Source organism: Betta splendens, chromosome 8, assembly GCF_900634795.4.
Source record: "Betta splendens chromosome 8, fBetSpl5.4, whole genome shotgun sequence".
Classification (NCBI taxonomy): Eukaryota; Metazoa; Chordata; class Actinopteri; order Anabantiformes; family Osphronemidae; genus Betta; species Betta splendens.
In genome coordinates this window covers 1,609,725-1,635,194 of record NC_040888.2, presented here as the reverse complement: position 1 = coordinate 1,635,194, position 25,470 = coordinate 1,609,725, and the positions used below count along the sequence as shown (strand labels likewise).

General features: G+C 49.5%; 1 protein-coding gene across 7 annotated transcripts; it reads right to left on the bottom strand.

Moving 5' to 3' along the window:
* Positions 1 to 884: 884 nt before the first annotated feature.
* On the bottom strand, positions 885 to 24,986 carry ep300b (E1A binding protein p300 b). Of its 7 annotated transcripts, none has more exons than XM_041071793.2 (31): positions 24,828 to 24,986; positions 22,992 to 23,532; positions 20,587 to 21,173; positions 19,253 to 19,432; positions 17,964 to 18,264; positions 17,673 to 17,786; positions 17,303 to 17,542; positions 17,072 to 17,177; positions 16,640 to 16,768; positions 16,378 to 16,495; positions 16,102 to 16,285; positions 15,898 to 15,975; positions 15,683 to 15,768; positions 15,416 to 15,568; positions 14,594 to 15,106; positions 14,259 to 14,489; positions 13,977 to 14,172; positions 13,272 to 13,423; positions 11,085 to 11,324; positions 10,690 to 10,778; positions 9,586 to 9,696; positions 8,286 to 8,342; positions 7,957 to 8,034; positions 7,442 to 7,509; positions 7,205 to 7,355; positions 6,714 to 6,974; positions 6,362 to 6,527; positions 6,051 to 6,218; positions 5,806 to 5,967; positions 5,343 to 5,624; positions 885 to 5,109 (listed from the first exon to the last, which is right to left on the bottom strand). In XM_041071793.2, the coding sequence occupies exons 2-31, from the start codon at positions 23,077 to 23,079 to the stop codon at positions 1,939 to 1,941; spliced, it is 8,460 nt and encodes a 2,819-aa protein (XP_040927727.1). In that variant the 5' UTR covers positions 23,080 to 23,532; positions 24,828 to 24,986; the 3' UTR covers positions 885 to 1,938. The 7 variants fall into 7 exon arrangements, with proteins under 7 accessions (XP_040927727.1, XP_029014265.1, XP_029014266.1 ...); XM_029158432.3 differs by having other exon boundaries at positions 24,791 to 24,980; XM_029158433.3 differs by having other exon boundaries at positions 14,594 to 15,103; positions 24,791 to 24,980.
* Between the last annotated feature and the right edge of the window lie 484 nt (positions 24,987 to 25,470).

Sequence of the window (25,470 nt, the reverse complement as noted above, 5' to 3'; positions counted from 1 at the left end):
ATTAGAAAAGGAGAATATTTCACTAGTGGAGAAGATTCAAACCACCAACAGGAAGTGAAGTGTTTCTAGATGATTCTGCTTCCACCTTCTTCAGTCACAGCCTCGCTCACACACACACACACACACACACACACACACACACACACACACGCCCCCAGTCTCAGTTTCCTCAGCAGCTGCGTGTTTCTGAAGCATCCATGAATTAAATGTTTGATGCTGCAGACAATGTAATCGTTTGAATCTGCTACTGTCAGATCTATTAAAATAAGAAAAGAGCATCTGTTCACATTTTTTACCCACATTAATGTTGTGATCTGTTTGTACGAGAGCCTGAGTTCATTAGTGCCGCGTGTCACCACTAGAGGACACGTTGGTCTCAGGAAAGCGCTGCATCAGGGGAGCGTCAGCGTAAAAGCAGCCTCTGTACATTCACTGGGAGGGATCACAAACAGCGAGAGGCCACAAAGTATCTGATGACTCAAACCCTCAAATCACCAAATGAAGCTGCACCTTCTGCTGGTGTTGGTGGTTTTTATCCATTACTGGTTGATTTTCTGTATAGTATTTGTTTGTTTTGTTAAGAGGGATTTTTCTTTGTGCAGCTTTTGGATGTTGATTTTAAATCAGGCTATTATGGGATCTTTGGAGCCATCAGCTGAATCCTGGTAGTTGTGTTTTGCATCCATGTGTTTGGGTTTGTTAAAGCTTAAGGGACATGTGATAAGTTATAAAGAGCAATTGGTTTAAGTTTTCCTATTCAATTCAAAGAAATTCATCATTAGCTGGAAACAAATGACTAAGAATCCTGTGACTTGTGTAAATTGCAGCTGGAACCATCGTCGTCAAACCCTTTGTGTCTCACAGCCACATGCAGGACACATGACTATTGGTAATTTTTGTTTTATTATAAAAACAGTATCTGAGTCCACAGTTTGTTTCCTTTGTACAGTAAAAAATATTAAATAAACTCCCAAAGTTCTTAGCAGAAAGATAGAGGATGGAGCTCAGGGGGTTAAAGTCTGAGGGAAGCAGCAAAGGGGACGAGGCAGAAAGAAACGGAGGCACAACAGCTCAGGTCTCCTCTGCTCTGTGCAACACAGTTCATTTGGATCAAAATCCTCCGTTTACTCCAAACAGTAGAACCTATAGAAAATAAACCCGGTAAAAGGATCCCAGCCCACGTAGTCAAAATGTTACAGGCACACAGGTATGCAGCCCGCCGAGCGTCTGTACAGGAGGGCGCACACATTCGAGGGAGGGGATGCGGTCGGCCTCCAGCGCGGCCGACGTGGAGTCCGTTCAACGCAGCAGTCCCTCACCCGCTGAACACTGACTGGACGATCCCACCGATGACCCCCCATTAACAGTCATAACAAAAATAGATTCTATCCGTGTAGCAGAGTCCGGGTGCGAAGCCGCACCCCAGGAAATAAATAAAGCAACCCCAACATTTAAAGGAAGAAAAGCGTCCCGTTTGGATTTACATCACACCACTCTGTAAAAAACAAACAGACTGAATGATGGGGGGAAAAAACATTAAACCATTTCCTCTTTAATACTTTTAAAATCTTAAAACATTTCTTAAAAAAGGCAAGTACTTCTATTTCCCCCCGAGCGAACCCCTGAAAATATCAGATTTCCTGTTGAAGGTGGAGGTGGAGGCGATGGAGGAGCCGCCTTCTGTCCTCAGTTGGCAAAAAAAATATATTAACAGCAATAACTTACAATTCATTTATTCTAATTTAATTAACTACTGTTTGATTTATTGTTCATCTCCCATAGGAAGTTCAGTTCAATGCATCTTTATTGAAAACATTTTAAATAACATTTAATAATAGTATAAAAAGAAAGGCTAAGTAATAACAATAACACTGTCCTGGGTGAGTGCAGTTTGTGCAGAGGATCGCGGAGCTTCAGCTCAACCTTAACACATCTCTCCTAAATGTTTAAGAGGTTGTTCATGTTTTGGCCCAGCGGGTCCTGACCGTTGCCCCCCGGCCCGTGGAGACCGGCCATGCCGCTCAGCTGGGACAGCATGGCGTTCTGGTCCGACCCAAAATGCTCCATAGAGTTCTGTTGCTGCTGCTGCTGGGCCGCCAGCTGCTGCTGGGGAGGGCCCACCATCCCCGGGTGGTGCTGGTTCAGGTGGCCCGGGTGCGGCGAGCCCGTCTGCATCTGGGGGGAGATGTGATGTGGCGACGGCTGCGGCTGCATGCGCGGCGACGGGCTGGAGTGCGGCGGCTGCGACTGAGGTCTGGGAGACGGCTGAGGCGAGCGCACCTGGTTGGCCAGCGAGGTGGGCAGCGCCTGGCCCTGCAGGTGTGGGTGGGGGGACTGCGCCACCTGCTGCGGCTGCTGGGGGCTCATGGGATTGCTGTGCTGGGCCGGAGAGCCCCCGGGACCCAAATGCTGCTGCTGCTGCTGCTGCTGCTGCTGCTGGAGCAGCTTATGGTGGAAGGTCTGCTGGAGCAGAGCCTGGGGTGGGGGGCCCCCTTGACTTGGCTGAGGGACCGGAGGCGGCTGCTGGGGTCCTCCCCCCGGGCCTGCGTCCCCCCCTGGCAGACCGCCCATGTTCTGCTGCTGCATCTGAAGGTGGTGCTGGTGCTGGTGCTGGAGCCGCTGCTGGAGCGCCGCTGTGGCCTGCTGCTGTGTGACCATGCCTGGGTACCCCTGCTGGCCTGGGGGGGCACCAGGATGCTGGGGGCCGTGGGGGGGCCCTCCAGCAGGGCCCTGTCCTACGTTGGGAGGCTGCCCCCCGGGCTGTCCCATGTAGCCCTGCCCCTGTGGCGTCTGTGGCTGCTGGAACTGACCGTGGTTCACTCCAATCTGTTGCTGCTGTTGCTGTTGCTGCTGTTGCTGTTGTTGCAGGTGCCGCATCATGAGCATCTCTCTATACTGGGGATTTGCCAGCTGGGTCCCCTGCCCCTGCATAACTCTGCTTCCCCCTTGTTGCTGCTGCTGCTGCTGGTGCTGCTGCTGCTGTAGAGCAGCCACTTGCTGCTGTAAATTGCTGAGCATTGGTCTTTGCTGCTGCTGCTGCTGCTGCTGCTGCTGTAGCTGCTGCTGCTGCAGCTGTTGCTGCTGCTGCGCCTGCTGCAGCTGGGCCATAGCGGCCATGTTGACATTAGACGCTCCCTGACCACCCATGTGTATTCCTGGCTGGCCAGCACCTGCAGGATTCATGTTCACCTGGGGGCCACCTCCTGCCATGACATTGCCGACCGGACCCCCAGCAGGGCCGGGACCTCCGGGCACACCGCCTGGTCCAGGTGGGCCTCCCTGCACCCCTTTGTATTTCGAGGCCCTTTGCTTAATAAAAGCAGCCATGAGCTGTGGATTGGAGCGCAAGATGTTGAGTACTTGCTGTTGCTGGAGAGGTGAGCTGGGTGAGCGAAGGGTCCGTAACAAGTCCTGCAGGGCTGCCTGGGGGATGTTCCCACCAGCAGGTAGGCCACCAGGGACACCGGGGACACCAGTAACTCCAGGGACGGCCCCCCCGGGGACACCAGCACCTTGCTGCTGCTGCTGCTGCTGCTGTGCAATATTCATCAAGGCAGCATGGCCCTGAGCCTGTTGGTGCTGCTGCTGCGCCGCCATCATGGCTGGATGGCCCATTTGGTTCATCATAGCTTGCCTCTGCTGGGGGGGCATACCCTGGCCAGCCCACTGCTGTTGCTGCTGTTGCGGGTTTTGAAGTGGTGCGCCCATCCTCTGCGGCTGAAGCTGCATCTGAGGGGGGAGCTGGCCCTGAGGCATGTTACCCTGCTGCGGGGGCTGCTGCATGGGCCCCCCAGACCCCACCATCATCCCTGGAGGAGCGCCTTGCTGCTGATCCATATGGGCCCGAGCAGCTGCCACTGCGGCTTGGTTTTGTGGCGACATGCCTTGAGGTCCCACCACCCCAACTGCCCCTGGGTGTCCCACACCCATCTGTTGGCCCTGCCCTTGTTGGTGGTGAGGATGAGGAGGCATCATGCCTGCTTGTCTCTGCAGGGCCATCTTCCTCTGAGCATCGGCTACCTGCTGGATCTTCATGGCAATTTCTACTGCTGCTGGCGGAGGGCCGGATGGAGGCGGCTGCTGCTGCGGATGGGGTGTCTGGCCCTGGGGCTGAGTGGGTGGCTGCTGGCCTCCAACACCTCCAGCCATGACAGTGCCGCCAGGCTGCTGCTGAGGTGGTGTTCCAGATCCAAGGAGGGGTTTGCCTGGACTCTGGTGGACTGGGGAGGAGCCTGGGGGTCTGTTGGCATATGGAGGCAAACTGTTGGGGTGTTGTTGAAGCTGTTGAGGATTGGACCCTGCTCCACTTTGCTGTGGCGGCATCTGAGGGATCATCTGCTGTTGATGTTGGGGAGAACTCATCATCCCCCCAGCATTTCCCCCTCCACTGGCCCTCTGCTGGAACTGGTGGTGCAGTTGGTGCTGAGGGGGCATGCCACTGTGGGAGGGCAGGCCTCCTGGCTGCTGTTGCTGCTGAACTCCAGGTCCGGGTCCCATGCCTTGCTGCTGGACTGGAGGCATGGTGGCATTTGGCGTCTGGGGAGTCGGGGGTTGGGTCCCACCCGATGTGGGGGTACTGGGCGCCGTGGTACAGTTGTTTCCAGGTGATGGGAGTCCTACCACAGCTCCTCCTGGGACCCCCCCTGCTGGCTGCCCCACCCTCTGCATGCTGGCCATTCTTCTCCTCAACATCTGAGCCTGCTGGAGTCTGTGCTGCAGCTGCTGCTGCCGGAGCTTCTGCTTGATGTTTAGACAGAACGGGACGGGACATTTGTTCTCCTGACAGTGTTTGGCATGGTAGCAGCACAGAGCAATGAGCTGCTTGCAGATGGGGCAGCCGCCATTTGTCTTGCGCTTGCAGCCTTTGGTGTGCTGAACAACGCGCTTCATCTTCTGGCAGGACGGCAGAGAGCAGTTGGCGTTGCGGCACTGACACGCGTGGACCAGCGACTGGATGCAGCGCTGGATGCTGAGGCGACGGGAGTCCCCGGGGCTCTGGGTCGCCGCTGCCGACTGGTTGTTGCTGTCGTCGTCCAGCCCAAGCCCCAGTTTGTCCATCTTGTGCTCATGACCTTTAGTGTTGTAGCAGGTGATGCACAAGTCGTAGTCCTGGAGAGCGAAGGGGAAAACAAAAGGAATAAATAAATTCAAATCTGTTTCATGTACAGCTACAAAACTGTAACCCGTAAACCCGTTTTGAATGTTGTTCAAGTGAAAATGATGAATCTTTGAATTAATCTTTGGTTTCCTGTTTGGCAGAGTTACATGAGACACAAAACAGAGCTTTGTGGACTTGTATCAAATGTGGTACAGTAACTGCAGGCTTTTGTCACAGGGCTCACCTCGCATACAGTACAGTGGAAGCGCGTCTCCACGTGGTGTTTACACTCATTGCAGGTGTAGACGAAGCGGTCCTGGCTCTGGTTGTGCAGCTCCACCAGCATACACATGGAGCTCCACTTGGACCTCCTCAACGAGCTGAACTCCAGGTGCTTGTCTCTGGCCAGAGTCAGGAAGGCATCTCGACCATCCATCAGGTCACAAGCCATCAGGGGGTCCATGTCGGTGATGGGAGGCAACGAGTTGGCGGTGGGGCCGGCAATGAGGCGAATGACAAAGAAGACCTGGAAATAAATGGAGAGGATGAGAGGCTGCATCAGCCAGAGTTTAGATCAAACACAAGGCACAACACTTCATAGGAGCTCAGCAGAGTCTGAGGGTTGGGGTTGTATCGAGGGCTTTGATGTCTCCAGGTTAGCTGCTCTCTGATGCCCTGGAATTCACGGAGTTAGATTTCATTCATACCTCCTTATGTTTCTCCATGGTGGCGTAGAGTTTCTGCGAAAGGTCGTTTGAAACATTAGGCATCCCTGGCTTCTTCTTATTGGCTCGGCTCAAGCTGCTCTTGTTCTTGCTCGTCTTTTTATTGTTCTTCTTTTTGGCGTTCTTGCTGTCTCCTTTCGTGGCCTGTGGATGTTGAAATGCCAGTTTTAGCAGGTGCAGTATTACTGATGCAAGTGAGGATCAAGCTGACTATTACGTGTACTCACATCTGTGCACTCGTTGGAGGTGCTGTTCTCCTCCCTCTTCCGCTCCTCTTCCTCCTGCTCCAGTTCCTTGATGCTCTCCTCCAGTACATTGGGCCAGAAATCCCCCTCAAAGTACGGCAGCTCCTTGGCACTGGTCAGCCGGTCCTCTGTTGCCTGCTTGAAGATGTCCTGAGGGAGAAGAGCGAAGGTTTGTCTTTGCCACCTTACATTTCAGCAATAAAAAGCTGCGCTGAGTGTCTACATCTGAAGAAGACTACACACAGACAGTGGGTGGTAATCTAAACAACGACCAAGCTGATTACATGTCCCACCTTGTAATCATGGACAATGCGCTCTGCAACAGCCTTGTCCAGCATCTTCTTGTACCACTCCTGCAGGCGTTTTGGCTTTGGGATCTTCTGGTCCATGGGGTGACAGTGGAAGATGTAATCATCCCCTTCACTGGGTGGACAGGCCCAGATATGGCCCGTTGTAAACCTGTGGCAGGGAGATGTGTAATCCTATTTATTAGGCTTTTTATAGGGAGTAACCCGATTTCCTTTTTTTCCACCTGCCTGCTCAGTTTCACGCAGTGTAACAAATGGTTGTTTGCAGAGCCTCATATTAAAACCGTTCATATTTGCTGTTGCGCCGGGTTCGCTGCTGGAGGAGAAAGTCTCTTACCCCTGCCGCTTCACATACTCCAGGTAGCCCAACAGGATCTCGTGGTAGACCGCCGTCCTGAGGTGTCGAGGCTTGAAGAAGTGCACGCTGTCCAGGTAGGAGATGTAGACCCGCCTCTGATTGGGAGGTGGACAGTCCGAGCCGTACTCTTGCACGTGCATGCCAAAGAAACACACATCTGCTCCGTCGATGTCTTCAAACGCAAACAAGGCTTTCATTCTGTACGGGAAGGACTCGGACATTTCCCCATTGTCCACAAACCTGGAGAAAGATAAATGAGCCAACGTGAGGTCAATAATGTGATGTTTGGTTACAGATGTTTGTTTTTCACCGCAGCACTGAAAAACTGCATGACATTATTTGGTGATTATGTCAGAGGAACGTCACCACGAGAACACAAAATTCAGAACTAATGCTCCTCTGCAACACGTTTGTAAGTAAACCGGGTCACACTAGACCCCGGCAGAGAACAGTGGCGGTCGACCTCCTACCTGGACTTCATGCCCGGCTTGACCTCAACCACCTTGTCGGAGACGTGGACCACACGTATTGTGACGTCGCCAGATTCAGGGTGGCTCTGCCGTTTGAGGTAGTCGTTCACTCGGGTCTCCAAAAAGCTCCCCAACTTTGTCTGAGGAAGCCCTGGGTTTAAAACAATGACAAGATGAAGAATGGGACAGAACAGAGCAGGAACAGAAAGTAAAGGCGTCAGACTGGACTTCACTTACGTTTGGCTGCATATTTGTTCTCTTTCCGCGTCTTATTTGCCTTTTTCAAGCAGTTCTCACATACAAATCTGTGGATAAGAAGCAAAAGTTAAACTCTGGTACTAATTGTGATGGAGCAGACAGTAAAAATCACCCAATAAACTGCTTTAATCAACCAGTGACTCTACTTTTCACGTCAATTATCTTTCCTTTAAACAACTATAATGACTCGGAAATTGCCGCCATCTTTTAATTACTAACAGACCACACAAGGAGGACGACCAAACTTTGACGAAGAGAGACTGCAGCACGTTGTAGTGAGGCGTCTGAGGCAGCCACCCTGGCAGGCTTGACGTCCTGACTCAACAACTAAACGCCTGCTTCATGACCTTTAACTTTTGCATGTGAATTCCTGCCCACCAGGAATCACTGTGTTTTATCAGATTCCGAAGCTCTTTAATGGACAGGTCACATTTACTTTCCAGACTCAGTCATGTAACAGCATGTACAGCTTGTGTGTATGATAGTTGGCTCACCCGGACGGCCATATGGTTTCATTATGCAGGACACAAATCTGGTGCATTTTACGACCGCAGTCAATACATTCCACAAGCCTGAGCAGAGAGAAGACAAAAGACAGAGAGAGTTTCCGACGTTAGTACGGCAGCATGAAGGAAAACGGTGGGAGCCACACATTAGCTAACTATCACTGATTAATATCAAATGACCCAACACACTGTAGTATTATTATACGATATGAAGCAGATAAACTATGAAGAGTGATGCTACAACCTCACATAAATGCATAACATCTAACATCTGCATAAAATCATTAAATAGAAACTGAGGAAGAGAGCAGACGTACAGTTCAGGGTCAAGGGTGTCATTTTTCTTCCGCTGAAACTGGTCTTTGTTGATGGACCTGTGGGAAATATCAGACACCAAACTACTGTAATCAATGCACAAAAGGTAGGAATTTCATAAACATAAATGTCTACATATATCATGTCTTCAGAGTCAAGAGTAGGAATGAAATACAACACATTTAAAATAAGATGATGTGTAAGAAATAGTCTTATTCTATTATACTAATAAATATATGAAATCCTGGTCATTCACTCGTCAGTCGTGCCATCATATTTAGGTGAGGCTGTGGACGGTGCTGGACTGGAAGCAGACTGTTTCCTTTGGACCGTATGTTCTGGAGATTGATTGCTCAGCTCAGCCATTACTAACAAACTATTGTTCAATCCCACAGAAATCTGGGGCTGCACTAACAATTACAGCCATAAATTAATCTGATTATTTTTGTTCAATCAATAAATCATTTGGCTGGAAAACAGTAAATTAAATTGGTTCAGCTGTGACCTGGAACAAGCCGCTAAAAGCTGCTTGTGCAGATTTCATACTCAACACCTTCACAACATAGGAGTTCACCCGTGGCAAACCAAAGCATGAGGCCTACAAGACTGTCATTAGGGCTGTGATGATGCACAGACCAGGACGTGTTGGGTTTGAGGAGGAGGCCAAGCAGGTGACCATGAACCCAACACTGGCTGCATCACAGCTTCAGAAGACGTGAGAGTTCTTATCTCAGTATGAGTCCATCGTATATGCCCTTATTACACAGGACTCAGATGGAAACCAGCCTGTTTGCCAAACAGCAACAAGGATAAAGATCCTCTGCCACTTTATCTGATGAACCGTACAGGCTTAGGTTATGGTAGGCTTCAACAGCAGCGACTGGGTCGAGATCGGGTCGTATAAAGTAACGCTTAAGAGGCTTCAGATCAGTGTGTCCTTAAGTTGCTGCAGAACATCTGAGGAGGGTTCACACACACACACACACACTGAATCCAGTCAGTTTACAAAGACCTGCCAGCAATAATGGGATGAACGGCTCAGGCTCAAAAAGCAACTGCTGCTTAAGAGGCTTCTAAGCAGTGGTTGAATAAAATCTAATAAAATTAAAATAATCTGAAAATATTAGTAAAAATGATCCATGGGAAAACTTTACCTACTTTAGACAAAGTTTGTCTGTGAAAGTGTGGCTGAAGCAAAACAAAATGTAAACATTTGTTAATACTTGCTGCCAATAAAGTTGCAGGACTCTGATCTGTGTGTGTGTGTGTGTGTGTGTGTGTGTGTGTGTGTGATGTACTTACGTCTGAGGCTGGGAGGGGTCGTCTCCCAGGGAAACGCTCTCGCTCTGGATTTCGTTGAAACACTTCTCACAGAAGTGGTACCTGTCAGCAAGAAGCCCATATTTTGGTGAACTACACCGTTCGCCATCAGCACAGCCAATCACAGAGAGGGCACGAAGAAGCAGCCGCCAATCAGGGCAGGGCGGGACAGGCCGGGGGGCGCACACACAGGAGGAGGCAGAGGGCAAGGTAGGTCGTCGCCAGGTGGAAGCAGCCAATCGTGACGCAGGGTTTTTGTGTGGGCGGGTGTTTTGAGTTTGCGCGTAAATTTCGGAGTGGATGATTGGTCACACCAAAGCAGGCCAATGCAGACATCACAAGCGTTAAAAAAAAAAAAGAGAGAGAAGGGGAGAGGGGAGGGGAGGGGAGGGAGATGGGGAAGGGCAAAATGAATATTTAAAAAAAAAAAAAAAAAAAAAAAAAAAAAAGTGAGATAAACAGGTTACAGGTCAGATGAGGGTAATGGAGGTTCAGAGAGAGGGGGGGGGGGGCGGAGAGGATGTAACGGACAACCGACAAACAGAGGACAGAGAGCCAAGGCAAAGCAAAGATTAGCGTCAAACATTCAGTGGTAACAACAACAACAACAACAACATTACAGCAACATGAGAGACCACTAGGAGCTGTGGAGGAGGAAGGGAGTGAGTCTCCAAACATGTAAGGGTGGATGAGGAAAAAATAAATAAATGCTTAAGCAGCAGAGACCCATCATCCTCTGAGTTCATTTATAAAGTGGGAGCCATTCCTCTGGCGGCGAGAACAGACCACCCCTCCAGGAGCACAACACAAACTGCAGGTCATGTTACAGCGAGCCACAAAGACAGGAGCCCACTTTATGAATGACAATGTGATGACAATTAATGATAATGAAGATGGTGCCAGGGGAACCATTACAAGCCAAATTAAAAGTCATCTGCGATTGCACTGATTGATTGATGCTCTAGGAAACAAGCACTGTGCAACACACAACAGGCCTGATCGCAGTGTAAAACATCAGTAACAGACTCTCAACTCCTGCAGTGTATTATCTGTGGCTACGTGGTCCAAAGTGCCGACAGCCCTTACCTGTTCTGGTAGCTAAAGTAAGCAGCGTCACGTTGGATGGTGCATAATTGTTTTCCATAGCAGCAAAGAATTTGGGGGGAAAACTCGTACTGAAACGAGAGAGACACAAAAAACATACGCTTTTATGACCTGCCAGCTGATTCTCATACGTGGATCAACAGGTTGATGCCAACTTTAACAAAGTCCACAAAGTAACTCAGGAGACGTTTGTCCTGATGTTTGCACAGTGCAAACAAGAGGACTCCCGACCAGGAAACTCTCCACGTCCAAAATATGCAGCCCTTATAATGAATAATGACTTTAAAAACCCAATATGCTCTTAAAATGAGCTCCTTATCCATAGGAAAGCTAACTGTGCATACATTTCTACACCTGTATGAGCTGAACTGTCTCACCTTCCTCCCACAACAGTATCCCAGGCCCTGCATAACAGGGTCGATCTCCGACTCGAACACCTCCGCCAGCTTGGAGCAGTACTTGTAGACGCGGGACGTCTTGCGATTGTACAGCCAGGCGTTGTTGAACATCAGCCAGATATCCTCCACGTACTGCCACGGCTCCTGGTACTGGCCCGTGTCCAGCTTCCGCTTGATGGTCGACAGGTCCATGGGGTTCTTCACAATGTCAAAGTAGTCCTGGTTCAGAGAGAAGCCCCCGGTGAGAGAAGAAGAAAGGGCGGTTCGGCCATTGGAGGAAGACGAGGACCGGCAGCAGGAGCAGCGTTGTGGTCGTCAGAAGGACCAGAGTAGGGAGAGAAGAGGGTGCAGGGGGACAATGTTGTTGAGCGCTGCAGAGAAGAAGGTTCACGTGCAAACAGAGAGACATGACAACTTCTGCCCTCCAGCTCTCTGCTTTGCACCCTACACTTAAAGAGCCTCACTGTCTCGCTGCCAAGTCTGCCCGCTCCCCGCTTACATGGTAATTAACACCTGTGAAACATGTACTCATGCCACACAAAGCAAAGCTCCGGGGCCGGTCAGGGTGCAAAACCAAGAAGAACAGAGCGGCAGCGGCGGCGGCAGCAGCAGCAGCAGCAGCAGCAGCAGCAGCAGCAGCAGCAGCAGCAGCAGCAGCAGCATGAAGCACTGACAACGCCAGCAATAAGGCCGCAGCATTACGGCCAGCGGTGCTGCAGGGAAGCAACTGGATCAACCTCTAAAAAGGTCCGTTCCCCTCATCTCTGATCCGCTGCCGCGTGAAGACGGAGCGGAGAGAGAAAGGCCTTTAGAGGATTCAACCAACAAATGCAGGAGGCGCTGCTATTTTCAAAGAGCAGGGTCCATATCAGAGTCGCCATGACAACAAGAGTTCGGAGACAGACCCTCATCTTTGAATGGAGCCACACACCGACAAACAAGTGATGCATATTACTGAACAGCAGAGCCGGGTTCCTCAACACAGCCGAGACCGCCACCAGTCAGTATCACTGAGGTTCTAATGAGCACGTCCCTCAAACACTGATTCGTTTCAGTAAAAGCCTTTATTTACGATGATGGCGCCATCTTACACTAAGCTACACAGGTTCTGTTTACCAGCTGCTCTACTTTTAAAATGGATTTAAATCATGAGACGTATGTTAGCGGACTACGTGCATCCTCCTCCACACTGATCAGCCACTGACATCAGCCAAGTTACCGTCCAAGTCCAACTGTGGCTCTGACTTCCAGCTCCTTCCATCAGCTGCTACTGATGCTCTTCAATGTCTCAAACATGTGACATCAGAAATAATATTTAGTTACACGTTTTACTTTCAAAACTAACACCATTTATTACTGTAACCTTGTTTTAACCCCATAGTGATACTGACTGTGGGTGGACTCAGCTCCGTCATGTATTGTATATATATTAAAATAATGTCACACTTGCTTCACAGCAACTTCCCTGTTTAACAAGTGGCCAGATAATTGTTAGATACTTAAATAAACAAGTGGAAGTTGCATCACTTGATGTGGAGGTACCTGAAGCAGAGGTGAGCCAACAGCCTGGTGCTCATTCTTAATAAACTGTAACAATGCTGTCACCATGTTCTCAACGCTCAGACTCAAGAAAACTTGATCAAATCGATCACTTTGGGTGTTGATGAGGCCGTTGTCCCACCTCTGCACATGTCACAGCAATAAACTACTACTGGTGAGGAACTGAACTAGAAAGCTAGCAATGGGATGAAACAGCAAAAACATAAAACAAATGAAAGTGATAAATGAAAGCAACTGGCTCATGAACCGCTGTTAATGTTAACAGTTTGGAACCTTGGGTCGTGCGCTTTAAGTCACCAATAATGACGTGTCTGATTTACATTTGTAATTTAACACGCTACCGTTGTGACAGTTCCATCAAAGTAAAAGCAAAAGTCCATAAGAGCCGTTGCTTTGATTTACTAAAAAGTTATAGAAAACAGATTGAACACACGCACACTCTTTTCTACATTTCATACATGCCACGAGAAACAATTCAACCAAAATATTAAGAAATTTAAAGATTCACAAAAAGACAATATTTAAGATGAAAAAAAAACTAAGAAACAAAAAAAGCTAATGTTTCAGAAGAGTTGAAGCAAAATGGCAGCCAGCGCAGTCCCTTACCAGGTTAGTTTTGTTACTAGTTCGAATACGTACGGGTATTCCCAGTAACTGGGGGTCCACCGGCTGACGGAAAGGAAGGGACTCAGGGTCCTGCCGGTATAAAGCCTCCAGAGTGGGCATCAGAGCCTGACGCAGCTCCTCCGGCTTAAAGACTGGAGGAGAGAGAAGGACAGTGATGAGGTCGCTGCTGCCTCATACGTCATCGTACAATTCTCCTGTAAATCGCTCTGCTACAACAGCTTCATTTCATCTTTTCCCTCTGCAGGCATTTGGTTCACCGCAGCACACGAAAAGGATTCCAGGCAAAAGACTTCATGAAAGCAGCGGTGGCGTGTGGAGCACAGGAACGCCGCTAATGAATAAAAAAATAAATATCTACTGTTCCCTCTCTTCTGTTAAACAACTTGCTACAGTTCATGGAGTTCAGTTCTACACGTGCCTGACACATTACATCACTGACCGACGATCCGCCTTATGGACGCTGGCTTCTGTTACCTGCGCCAACCAACAGTGTTACGACGATCTCTTCTTCACTCGTTTCAGAGACATCTGTGAGTTTTAACATTCGTGATTAATCAGACTGTCTGCGGGGTTTACAGCCACATTACTTCTACTTAGGAAACACATTCTGCTGCTTGACCTAAGCTTAACGAGCCGATCATGGCAGCTGCCTAATCAACAACGCGCTGACGTCTCAACACCTACTTTTCTTCTTGCTCTGGGTGCTAGCTGGGGAGCTGCCTGTGGCCGCGGACCCTGAACACTCCTCTTCCTCTTTTGGCTCCTTCTTCACCTCTGGCTTTCTGTCTTCATCTGTTGTTAGTGACGATGAGACAGAGGATGAAGATGTGTCCATGGGCTCGACCTTACATCCTTCTCCTGACAGCTTCTCTTTCTTTATCTAGGATGAAGATTTACAGACCATTACTTGGACATTTTATCAAGACATGTTTGACCATGACCAACATCGTGTGGAGAAATTCTTACCTCTGGTTTCTCCTCCATCTTCACATCTGGCTGCCCCTTCCCTAACTTTCCCTTCCCCTCTGCAGCTTCATCCTCGTCTTCTTCCTGCTTCTTCACCTCCACTTTGATGTCCTCATGGCTGGGAATAGGGCCGTCTGCCGGCGTGAGCTGGGACCCCGGAGCAGCGCTGCTGTTGACCGAGGCTGGGGAAGACACCTGCCCATCTTCTGTCTGAGAAGGTTTTGAAGATAGCTGAGGCAAAAGGACAAAGAAAAAGAATAAGATAGAATCCAACAAATAGTGCCCGTATATACACTATATAAATGAATCTAGTGAACCTTGTAGAATGAACTCACTGGTGTCTGAGGCAGCTGTAATGATACATGGGCATTCTGGGTAGGCACTGAGGAAGCTGCTTGGGGGCCTGAAGAAGGGACCGCCCCAAGCGGCTGCTGCGGATGCTGAACAGGCTTCTCTGAGTTCATCACCTGCGCCCCTGGTGGCGGCAGCTGCTGCTGCTGCTGTGGAGCTTGATGTTGTTGGTTGTGCTGTGGAGGGGGCAGCTGAGGGGTGCTGGGGGTGTGAGGCTGTGGGGTCTGGGAACCAGGTAACGTGGGAGGTGTCTGGTGGGGCTGAGGCGTTAAGCTGCGTGCTGGTGAGGGGGAGTTTGTTCGAATGGGAGGACAGTGAGGGTAGGAGTTGGGCTGAGTGGATGAGGATGATGAAGGAAGGCTGGGCAGTGGTGTGCCGCCACCGGCACTACCAGGCCCCATGGAGCTTCCAGGGATTCCAGAGCCTGGAGCTGCAGAGGCAGACTGTGGTGCAGGGCTGCTGGCTGGGAGGGAAGGTGGCGTTGATATCTGGTTCTGCTATAGAGGAAGGGACACAGGTTAGAGCAAGAAAAGCCAGGAGCCCCCAACACTGAAATCATTTTGTAAAGGTTTTGAAAAAGAGATGAAAGAAAGTATGATGAACAACAGACCCTTGACTAATTGTACAAAAATACGGGTACAAGCACTGTAATCAGTCTAACTGAAAGTATAAAGACTGTCAAAGCAAAAGATAAAAAGAACAATCGGCCTTAAAAAAAATAAAAGAATCAGCAAAACAATGACTCATCCATTAGATCCCACAATGTGGTTGAGGTTCATCTTCCCCATCAGATAACACTTCCTTACCGGTGGCACAGCAGTCTGCGTTACTGGCTGATTAATGCCAACAGGACCAGAACCGAGTCCAGGACCTGACCCAGGAAACTGGCTGGCAGGGAGGTACTGGTTCTGTAATTGTGAGGCGTTGGGTTGACCCATCCTCGGCGCTCCCATACCCATCTGGACACAAGGCAACATGTACTTAAAAAGTGCTAAATTCAGCCTTTCTGTTTGTTGGTAAAGTTCAAAAACAGAATCTTGTAAGTTCGAACGGAAAAGGACAACAGCTCCAACCTGATTCATTGGAGAATTAAGGGGAAGAGGAGGCGTTGACCTCTGACCCATCGACTGCATCCCCACATGACCGAACTGGTTCATTCCTAAAAGAGAAGCAGGACACCAGCAGACTTAAAACAGCTCCACACACGCTCATGCTCCTCTGCTCAGTTCCACTGCAGTAGGTCCTTTTGCAGGTATGCTCTCATTTCATTTACACCTCTTAAACCTACCTGCTGGGTTCTGCATCCGGTTGACCATCTGACCAGGTCCAGATGGTCGGACCATAGATTGATCAGCATGAGGCCCATCTAAAAGAGCAAAGACGTGTGCATGTTTAAAACATGGAACAATTAAACTATTCTCCAAATCTTCATTATTAGCCAAGTTTAATTTGCTGGTGTGACCACTTAGGCCTGAACGGTGCGTTTACTTACTTGGGGGCTGCCCTGGGGCCATGGGCGGCTGCCCCATGCTGGGAGGCCCCTGGGGGAGGCCTGAAGGGGGTATGCCAGGTTGGCCAGGCATCATGCCCTGCTTCTGCAGCCGCGTCCGCCTCTTCTCCTCCAGCTCTTTCTGGATCTTGTAGATCTTCTCTGCCAACAAGTGGTAGTACTCCGCCTAGAAAGTGATGCGGTACAGCAGGTTGACGCTACAGGACATGAAAAATCTCTCTCTTGTAACTTATGATGGTACACGTGTTAGTTCCTCACCCTACTGTTGGCTGACTCATACATGTCGCCCTCTACTTTTCGGGCATAAGCCACCAGGTTCTCCATCCGCCGGTCCTTCAGTGCAGCTGGGTCAGGAGTGGGGAAGATGGCCTGCACACTGCTCTCACACACAGGAGGGAGACGGACACAATCAGCAGCAGGACAGAAATAAGCTCTAATAAGATGGAGCCAGATCAGTTCATTTCATCAGCTCCTGCCCACAAAGACATTTGAGTGTTCTGTTGAAGGACAACAGACTTACAGCTTATGGACCAGGTGGTTGCGGAGGTCCTGCGTGATGTCGTCATGCCATGACTTCCTCATGCCTCCAGTTGAAGGAGGAGTCGCTGTGGGCATGGAGCCCAGGTTTCCTACAGCATCATTCATCAAACTGGAGGAAACAACAACAAAAAAAAACTGAGCGAAATGTTTTAACACTTTGTGGTCATACAATGACAACTCATTAGAAATACATGTCCTACTGTTTTCATAGCTCTTACTATCTCATCTAACGAACAGATATCTTCACTTATGGTGATATCTTTCTGAAAATATGATGATATGCTGGTTTTGTGGAATTCCACTGATTAGAAATGTAACTAATTGAGCATGAAGTCAGATCATAATGTAAATGTCCTGACAATGATTCAATCTCAGGAAGAGCAGAAAGCTGTGAGCGTAAAAGCAGTGGTACCTCTGTGCATTCATGCTGTTGTGCAACATGGCGTCTGGCAGCAGGCTGGACTGCTGGTTGGGAGGCTGCACTCCTACTCCTCCATTCACTCCCATGGAATTTCCTCCTAAAAGAGTTTAAAGCGTGTGTTGTCTTTAAATATCCAGGTAATAAAAGGCCTTTTTTCAAGTAAACTTCACAAAGTGATCTAAATCTGATCTTTGTATGCCGCAGATGGACATTTGAACTGACCCATGGTGAGAGGCCTCATCCCAGGCTGCCCCTGCAGACCCTGGGTGGGCATGTTGGCCTGTGGCGGCTGCTGGGGCATCTGGTTTCCCTGGTAAGTGAGTCCCAGTGCAGCGTAGGCGCGCTCGATGGAGGTGGGGTCGATCTGGTTGGAAGGGTTCAGGTTTGGAGTGTTGGACTGTCCACCGGGCACAGCTGAACCTAAAGCATTCACCAAACCCACCGCAGCACTGTTTACAAGAGCTAACGGAAGAAAGCGGAGAGGGGGAGAAGGCGGATTAACAAAGACCGAGCATCTGTGGATTCAGGTTTACTGTGACACCTCAGGCAGTTGTGTGGCTCTCAGTCACTTAATGAGAATTTAACTGCTCACATTGCTGGTTGCGCTTATCTCCAGCGTTTTTCAGGGGCAGACACACAGGACAGTCGTGTCGTGTGCAGTTCTTCCAATGAGAGATGATCTGTCTGGATGAGGCACAGTGTGCGACTGCAGGAGGAAAAAAGCCAGACAGAAACGTTATTGTAGGAATCATTCAATACAATAACTGCATCAAAACAGAGATTTAGAGGTTCCCAGTGGAGCAGTTGGCTAAAGAGAAGCTCAGCATCACTGCTGGTTTTATGAAATGGCATTAATGTCAGTCAGGGTCATTTAACAGCTCACCCTGGCAGGACTTGCCCGCCTGGCAATGAGTCATGTGGTTGAGCACATTCTTCATGGTGCGACAGTGGGGCAGGTTGCAGTGGCGCACTTCTCCGTTGGCCTGCTCCCTCCGCTGGCACTTGTGCGCGTGGAGCAGGAGGACCAGTTGCTGTTGGATCAGCTTCCGCTTCTCGGGGTCTGCGGTAGGTGGAGCTGCACCGGGACCGGCCCCGACGGCACCGAGCCCGACCTGGGCGCCTCCCACTCCTGCTGGTCCACTGACCGACACCCCTCCAACGACTCCAGGCTGCTGCTGAGAGGCCTTGGGACGGGAGACAGGAGCATTTACAACATGACCACAACAGACATCACTTCAAGTCACTCCACTTGGCATCAGAAATTTCCCTTCTGGTGTTTAATCATGCTCATATTTAATGTACTATTCAGCTACTGAACACTCGAATTAGCATGCAGTCTATTTTACAACAGTGCAGCAGATCTAGGGAAGATTAAACAAACTGCCTTAAGAATGAATGAGCCTGTCTTTAATTATGGCTGAAGAGTGCTACGAGTTATAAACAAGCTGTAACGCGAGCGCCGACTTCAGATCACTTTCTACGGGAAGATCACAACCGGAGCCTGACTGATTGCAACACTTATCATCCCAAGTGTTGTAAGTTTCACGGGAAACACAAGGGAAAGAAAAATATATAAAAGTTGTGAAGATGTTGATTTAACAGAAATTAAATGTAGCTTTGAAATAACCAGGAATTTCACAACAAGCCAACAACATTCCCCTTCTTACGCTGCGGTGTGAAGCGTGTTCAGGCGTCAAGTTCGACTACTTGATGCTAATCTCTTGGTTTTAGTGGACAATCATCACCTGTTTATATGTAGGAAGCAACACTTTTCTCAAACTGGACACACACCTCTTGCTACGTGTGCCGACTTGTTCCACTCTTTATTTAAAAAAAAAAATGGCGTCAAAGCGTAAACAGAAGATGAGGCAAACCTCTCCAGCTGCCAAGTTTAATCAGACAGTAACTAAAGGATTCATGTGGGTCTGCTGAGGTGCAAATCTATAAAATGCAGACAACAGGAAGACGCTAAAAAAAACAAAATCATGATCACCAGGATACAGATGTTAAAAAAAAAAAAACATCTGTAAAAAAAAAACCAAACCAAATATGCTAATTACTTAACTTTAAGTCTTCCGTCAAAGTACAAACAGGTTTCGCCCATTCTTTCAATTGTTCATCATACACCAACGGCCTTGTTAATTCCACCAGAGACCAGAGTATGAAACCTACCATCCCAGGCATGCCTTGACCCGGCGGGGTCTTCTTGTCCAGGTTGAACTGGCTGGCCATATTAGCAGTCAGACCCGCTTTGTTCTGGAGCTGTGGGCCCAGCCCTGCTCCAGGCAGACCCTGGCCAGCAGACTGGCCGTAGGGACCACCATAGGGGCCCGCATTGGCCATCATATTCATCTGGGGAGGAGAAGAAGAGAACAAGAATGTCTGTATTAGTCCCACAGTGAGGAAATTACACCTCACAACAGCAACAGGCCAGAAAACAAAGAGAAACCATGCAAACACAGGGGAGGGGGAGAAAGACGACACAAGGGCTCATAATGCAGCCGCATCCAACTACACCTGACATTGTTTGGTGAATTTTCTTTTGTCTTTATTATAACTCTGGCATTTGTGCAGTAATCAGCTGGGTTCACATTTTCAGCTTCTATAAGCATCAGGTCACCAATTACGTCCTTAAACTGCAGCACTTCCAACATTCTATTCCAACAGTCAACATTTGGCTAAAGATCCAGTAACTTGAAACCAACCATGAGATACTACTACTACTACTACTACTACTACTACTACTACTACTACTACTACTACTACTTCAGTTTGCCCAACTGAGCCTCATGAGTCTGCATCTGAGCTGCAAATGACAATAACTTAGCAGAGTAATTCCTTTAAAACCATTATTATTATTATTATTATTATTATTATTATTATTATTATAACTTAATAAAAAGCTCTTTTTGCCGTTACAAAGCCAACACTCCTTTTAGGCAGCTACACACCATATTAAACTATTTAACACAGATACATCCACCCTTTAGAACAGAACCACAACCATCGTGCAGCACATCGACCAGATGGAAGGTTAACCATCAAAAGCACGGAGCCGGGGAGTCCAGCACATGAGCACACACACACCTGCGCTCAGAAATAACACATGCACTGCTTCAGTCCGATCAGAGCCCTCTGTGCTGAGGAGCAGAAAGTTCAAGGAAAACCAGGGCTGCCTGGTGCTTACTTACATGGCACAGAGTCACTATCATTTCCTGCTGGATCAAAACCATAAAAACCATAGGCACGGCTCACAACAGCTTCAGTGAAAACAGCATCAGGCAAAGATTGAAAAGTCGCTTCGCTAAAATTGAATTTGCTTAAAGGAATCGAGTAAAACGCATCATGTGTCTGGTGTCTGCCTTGTTCAGAGAACTACATGCAACATGTGGGACCAGTGCAGCATCAGAAGCACATGGTTATTGTAAAGGTCTCTGCTGTTCTTTATAAACAGCACCTTGTTGGAGAGATAAGGTGTTAAACCTACGTGATGCGAGTCTTCCTACCTTGTTCATTGAGCCAGGCTGCTGTGGTCTCATCCCTGTCTGGCCTCCAGGCCCCATTTGCTGAGGACCATGCTGCTGTAGGGAATCCGCCAACAGGTTACTATTGCTGCCCATTCCGGCGCTGCCTGGGTAGCCCATCCTCGGCGAGCCATTCATCACCTGCCCCCCCATCAGCCCCTGCTGCTGCGGCCCAGCGTTCCCCTTCTGGGCGCCCATCATGGCAGCGGCCCGGTTGAGTGCCGCCACCCCTCCGACCATGCCAACCTGCTGCATCAGTCCAGGCTGCGGCTGCTGGCCCTGGCAGGGCATGCCCTGCGGCCCACCAGGTGAGACCCCGACCCCTCCCATCATCCCCATGGAAGCCCCGGCTGCGCTGTTGGAAGGCAGCCCTCCCTGCTGTCCCGGAGCACCAGCTCGTAAAAGTTCAGACAACTGTTTGTGTTTTGCAGCTGCATCTTGGCCTCCGCCGATCCCTCCAAGAGTGGTGTGGAGCTGGCTGGCATCCCCTCCGTTGATCAGCCCCAGATCCGGAGAACTGATAAGTTCATCTGGGAGGTCGTGCTCCAGGTCAAAGAGTGGCCCAAAATCTAGAAGCAGAGAGGAAAAAGTTACCAAGCTCAGCCATGACTGACGTACAGTTCCACCAGTTACAGTGAACCTAAACACGATGCAGCTCTGACATCAGCATGAAATCCAGACAGAAAACCTGTCCTGAACATCGCCCTGGGGTTTGATAAGACGTCAAACATGGTGAAGCTGCAGAGGTGCACGGTGCAGGACCGGGCCAGATGTGTACACTGGATCTGGACTCCAGTTGTGAAAGCACGTGGTGAAAGGACTGGATGCGTCCGACAGCAGCGGGAGCAAATAAACGTGAAGAGTATTAAAATCAATTTCATCACGGTACAGAGGTTATGTTTCTATTCAGGAGCCGTGATGATAACAAAGCCCACATTTCATCACATTCTGTGATGATGTCTGGCATGTTGACATTTCTACAAATGATTGTGCAGAACAGAGGATAGGTTTGACTTGATGCATGAGACTACTTGCATTCCTTCCCAACTTCCTCCTTCACTCCCTGATTTCGCTGCATAACCGCTCATTACTGGAAAACGGGCGGTTCAGAGAGGCTTCACAGCTGACACAGTAAACCGACTCATATGATCATTTTAACAGCATTTAAACGTGTCACTGCATCAGCTAAAGAGTCACGTTATTTTCTGACACAGATGGAAACTTTGCACTCGTTTTTACAGTTTATGAGCTTTGTTGTGGAATTATTCTTGTGCTAAACACGTTGTAGGTCCCGTCAGAAACAACTGGTCTCTGCAGTCAGACTTTACAGCGTCTCGTTTGATACGAGCACATACTTTTATCTGTTGGAGGAGTTTATTGTTTGTGTTTTGGTGAAGAGCGAACTGTACGAAGTGCTGCGCAGCGTCTCGGCCACTTAAACAATGGAGGCTGAATAATGGGCTTCGTCGGGAACGTTGCTCAAACTGAGAAAACTAGAAGCTTTTGAACAAAAGGCGAGAAAACAGAGCGTGGCTCGTTGGGATCGTTCGTTTAACGTCCGTGGCGACTTAAACCGAGGCAGTAAACTCCATCCTGGGCCGGACATCAGCGCCCAGCGCAACTTTAATGAAGTGCCGAACAATAGCTAGCGAGCTACGACAATACTTCTGCAAAACAGGCTTCCCTCGCAGCCAGCACCGCGTAGCTTCACCGCAAACGAGGACTCTCCCATTAAAATATGCTCTACATGAACATAAGCAGACTCAGCTCTGGTCGAACACGTTACGTCCGCCACTAAGGTTTAGCCGTAGCTAAATGTTTTCTTAGCTAACCGAGCTCAGCTGAGCCAGACCGGTCGTCTGCCTAGCTAGTTAGCTTGCTAGCTCGCTCGGTAACAGTTCCTTTCCCTTAAAACGGGTTCGGAAACTACATTTTAACATTTTATTTGTCGAGCATTTGTAAGACGTTCAGTTTAACACTTGTGTGCTTCCGTGGTGCAATTTGGTTAACTTTTAAAGTAGCCCCACAACTTAACGCAAACTGGAGTGACTCGACTCTCCCATTGTTTGGAGGTGGATCTTAGTTAGTAGCTAGTTAGCGGTGTTGGCTAACACCAAAACATCAGCGCTGGAAAGTTGTTCAACGCCTGCACGGCTCCACGTTTCCTCTCCAACGATCCCAGATCTTAACAAAAGCATTTCAACGAAAGCTACGAACATATTCCAGCCGTAGTGCGGGGGTTAAAGAGCAGCTCAGCTATAGGAAGTTAGTGTGAATCTGTGCAGGCACTTCCACGCCTGGCCAACACTCCACCAACGCGCCCACTGCAGCCACGTTAAGTTTGATGTTTAACCTGATAAAGTAGGAAATGCATGCAATGTGCTCACCGTTTCCATCACTCGCAGACAGGGCTGGGGACGACAGCTTGGGCCTCTTGGCTGAAGGCGGGCCGGACTCCAGGACATTATCGGCCATATTTTTGACGAATTAAAAAATGCTGAAGATCCACGAAGGGCAAAGGTATTTCCCTTAAACGCGTCTTCTTATCCTTCAGGAAATGCCTGTGATCGTTCCCCACCGCTTGGGGGACGGTGGGGAGAAGACAGCAAAGCTGAACCGCGTCCCTCACGCTTCTCCCTCTCGGTTCAGTCCTCGCTGCAGAGATCAGTCCCCCTCCCCTGTCGGAGATTGTGTTTCTTCACAGATTTGAACAGGAGGAGGTGGGAAGGTGGAGTCGGCGAAAAAGGCAAGCGTGCGGCCCTCTGACAACCTCATGTGGCCTCTTCTGCAACACAAAAAGCGTCCCGAGATCCGTCCTGTGCGCTGCACTCCGTCCTGTCTGCCATAGTCGGAGGACAAATCCTGTCTTTCAGGTCTGGAGCCCCGGTGGGGAGTCTCGATCGGGCCACGAAAGTAAGAAATGCAACCCTGGAACGACAAGCCAGGAGGAATCCTGCGTTAACATCTCATGCAACAGTTACATGTGCGGCTGCACCGGGCCGGTACACAACTATCCGCCCGCAGAACCACCGAGTCCGGGGCGGGCTGAGGCGAGGCGGCAGCCGACCGACCGGCGTGTGGCCACCGGCAGCAGTTTGAACGCACGACGGAAGCGCGAGCGGTCCTCTGCTGTGCAACACTGGGGAAAACTTGCAAAATGGCTTTATAGTAACCGGGTAAAACTGGGTCCCGCACTTAAAAGTCCCTCAGATCAAAGCGGCGCCTGGTGCAGATGTGAATGCCCATGCGTGAGCTCGGCTCTGCGCGTGCATGCTGCCAGAATTGTGCACCTAGTGTTCGACCATACAAGGCACTGGTTCGGAAAGAACGGACTCGTACTGCACATCTGGGTCGCTGCAAAGCGTTCGCACGTCTGCAGGGCTGACAAACGCTGAGCACAGAAGACAATGTTGTCAAAAACGTGCAGTCTTTTCTGATGCACTTTATTCTTTTGACAGCATAGTTCTCGTTGATCAATCGCGGCGCTAATTGCCAATCAGCGTGCGGTTAGATTGATCCAATTAGTTAGATTTTTGCAGAGGGTTACTTATCGTGCGCTCCGGGTGAGGGTCCTCCTCCGGTTTGCTGAAAAGACCTCGGATCATACCGCTGTTAGGAACCGCTTACAGGATGTCTTGGGCACGCGAGCGGAGAGGAACAGGACCAGAACCGGGAACAGCAGCACACAGCTGCCGAGGAACAGGACCAGAACCGGGCACAGCAGCACACAGCTGCCGAGGAACAGGCTCAGATGTGACCGAACACACGGCGGGTCGCTAAAAATTATGGCTATTTCGAAAGCGGAAAGCTTGAGATCGGTACAATAATCTTGACACCCCCCTAAAATATTTTGGGCTGACAAAATCCTCTCACTGACTCTTTGTGATGGAGAATGCCCCCCTTCGTGTTGATCCTGGCAATTTCCCCCTTCTCTTTAAACCCGTCTTTCTTTCCACCTCTCCCTTCTGCCCGGCAGCAATTTATTTATATAATTGTCTATGCGGGCTCTTTGCTTCCTCCGCGACGGACACATACGGATTTTTCATGTTGATGGTTTCCCTTTATTTGCAGGTTTTTCTTGGTTATGTTAATTTCGAGCCCTCTTCCGCCTCTCCTCTCCGTCTGCGCTCCGCAAAACTCCCCCTTCCTTGGATTTTCCGAGTATTTCCTTCTCATGCATACATACACATATTTATCACCGACACGGCTCCACATCCACTGACGTCTTTTCGGTTCGGTGATGCCTCGGTGTCTGGGTAAAGCGGACGGAATCTCGCCGCCGCTCGTCCTTCGCCCGGCGGTTCGCGGAGCGGCTGTCGTCGGTCGCCGGAGTCGCTCCTTCTCTCGGTTATCTCCTGTTTCTGACGGTCTGTCCGCACAAACAAAATGGCGGCTTGTTGTTTCTACTTCTCTGATACGGGGGGAGGGTTGGAGGTACAGCAACATTAGGCGTGAAGGGGGAGGGAGGGGGGGGGGAAGGGAAGAAGCGGCTGTCTTCGTAACTGCTCGGGATTGTCCGGAAATTGGTTTCGTGTTCCGTCGACAGCCGCTGATTTCAATCTGCAGGGGACAGTGGCGCTCCACTTCCCTTCACCTCCAAACACACGCTTTATTTACCGTCGGCACAGACGCAGAGGTGCTAGAACGGCTCAAAGTCAATGCTCGTGTAAAAATAAATGAGAAAAATATAATGTCAGCAAATTCCATAAAAAAAATAAAACCAACAAAGAATTTCCTCAGACAGGTAAAGAGATATTGTTTTTAGAACTGTGAGTTACAAATAAACACAGTATCCGGTCATCGCAGGCTCATGTTACTGTTACTACAGTCTGTAAGCATGTGGTGGAACGCTGTCTTAACCTCATG

Bases quoted from the DNA above. Each gene is read 5' to 3' on its own strand.
- ep300b (XM_041071793.2), bottom strand. From the start codon at position 23,079: ATGGCCGATAATGTCCTGGAGTCCGGCCCGCCTTCAGCCAAGAGGCCC. The intron at 14,173-14,258 runs GTAAGAATTTCT...TCTTCATCCTAG, and splicing joins AGATGGAGGAGAAACCAGAG to ATAAAGAAAGAGAAGCTGTC. The intron at 13,424-13,976 runs GTAGGTGTTGAG...TCTCTCCTCCAG, and splicing joins CACCCAGAGCAAGAAGAAAA to TCTTTAAGCCGGAGGAGCTG.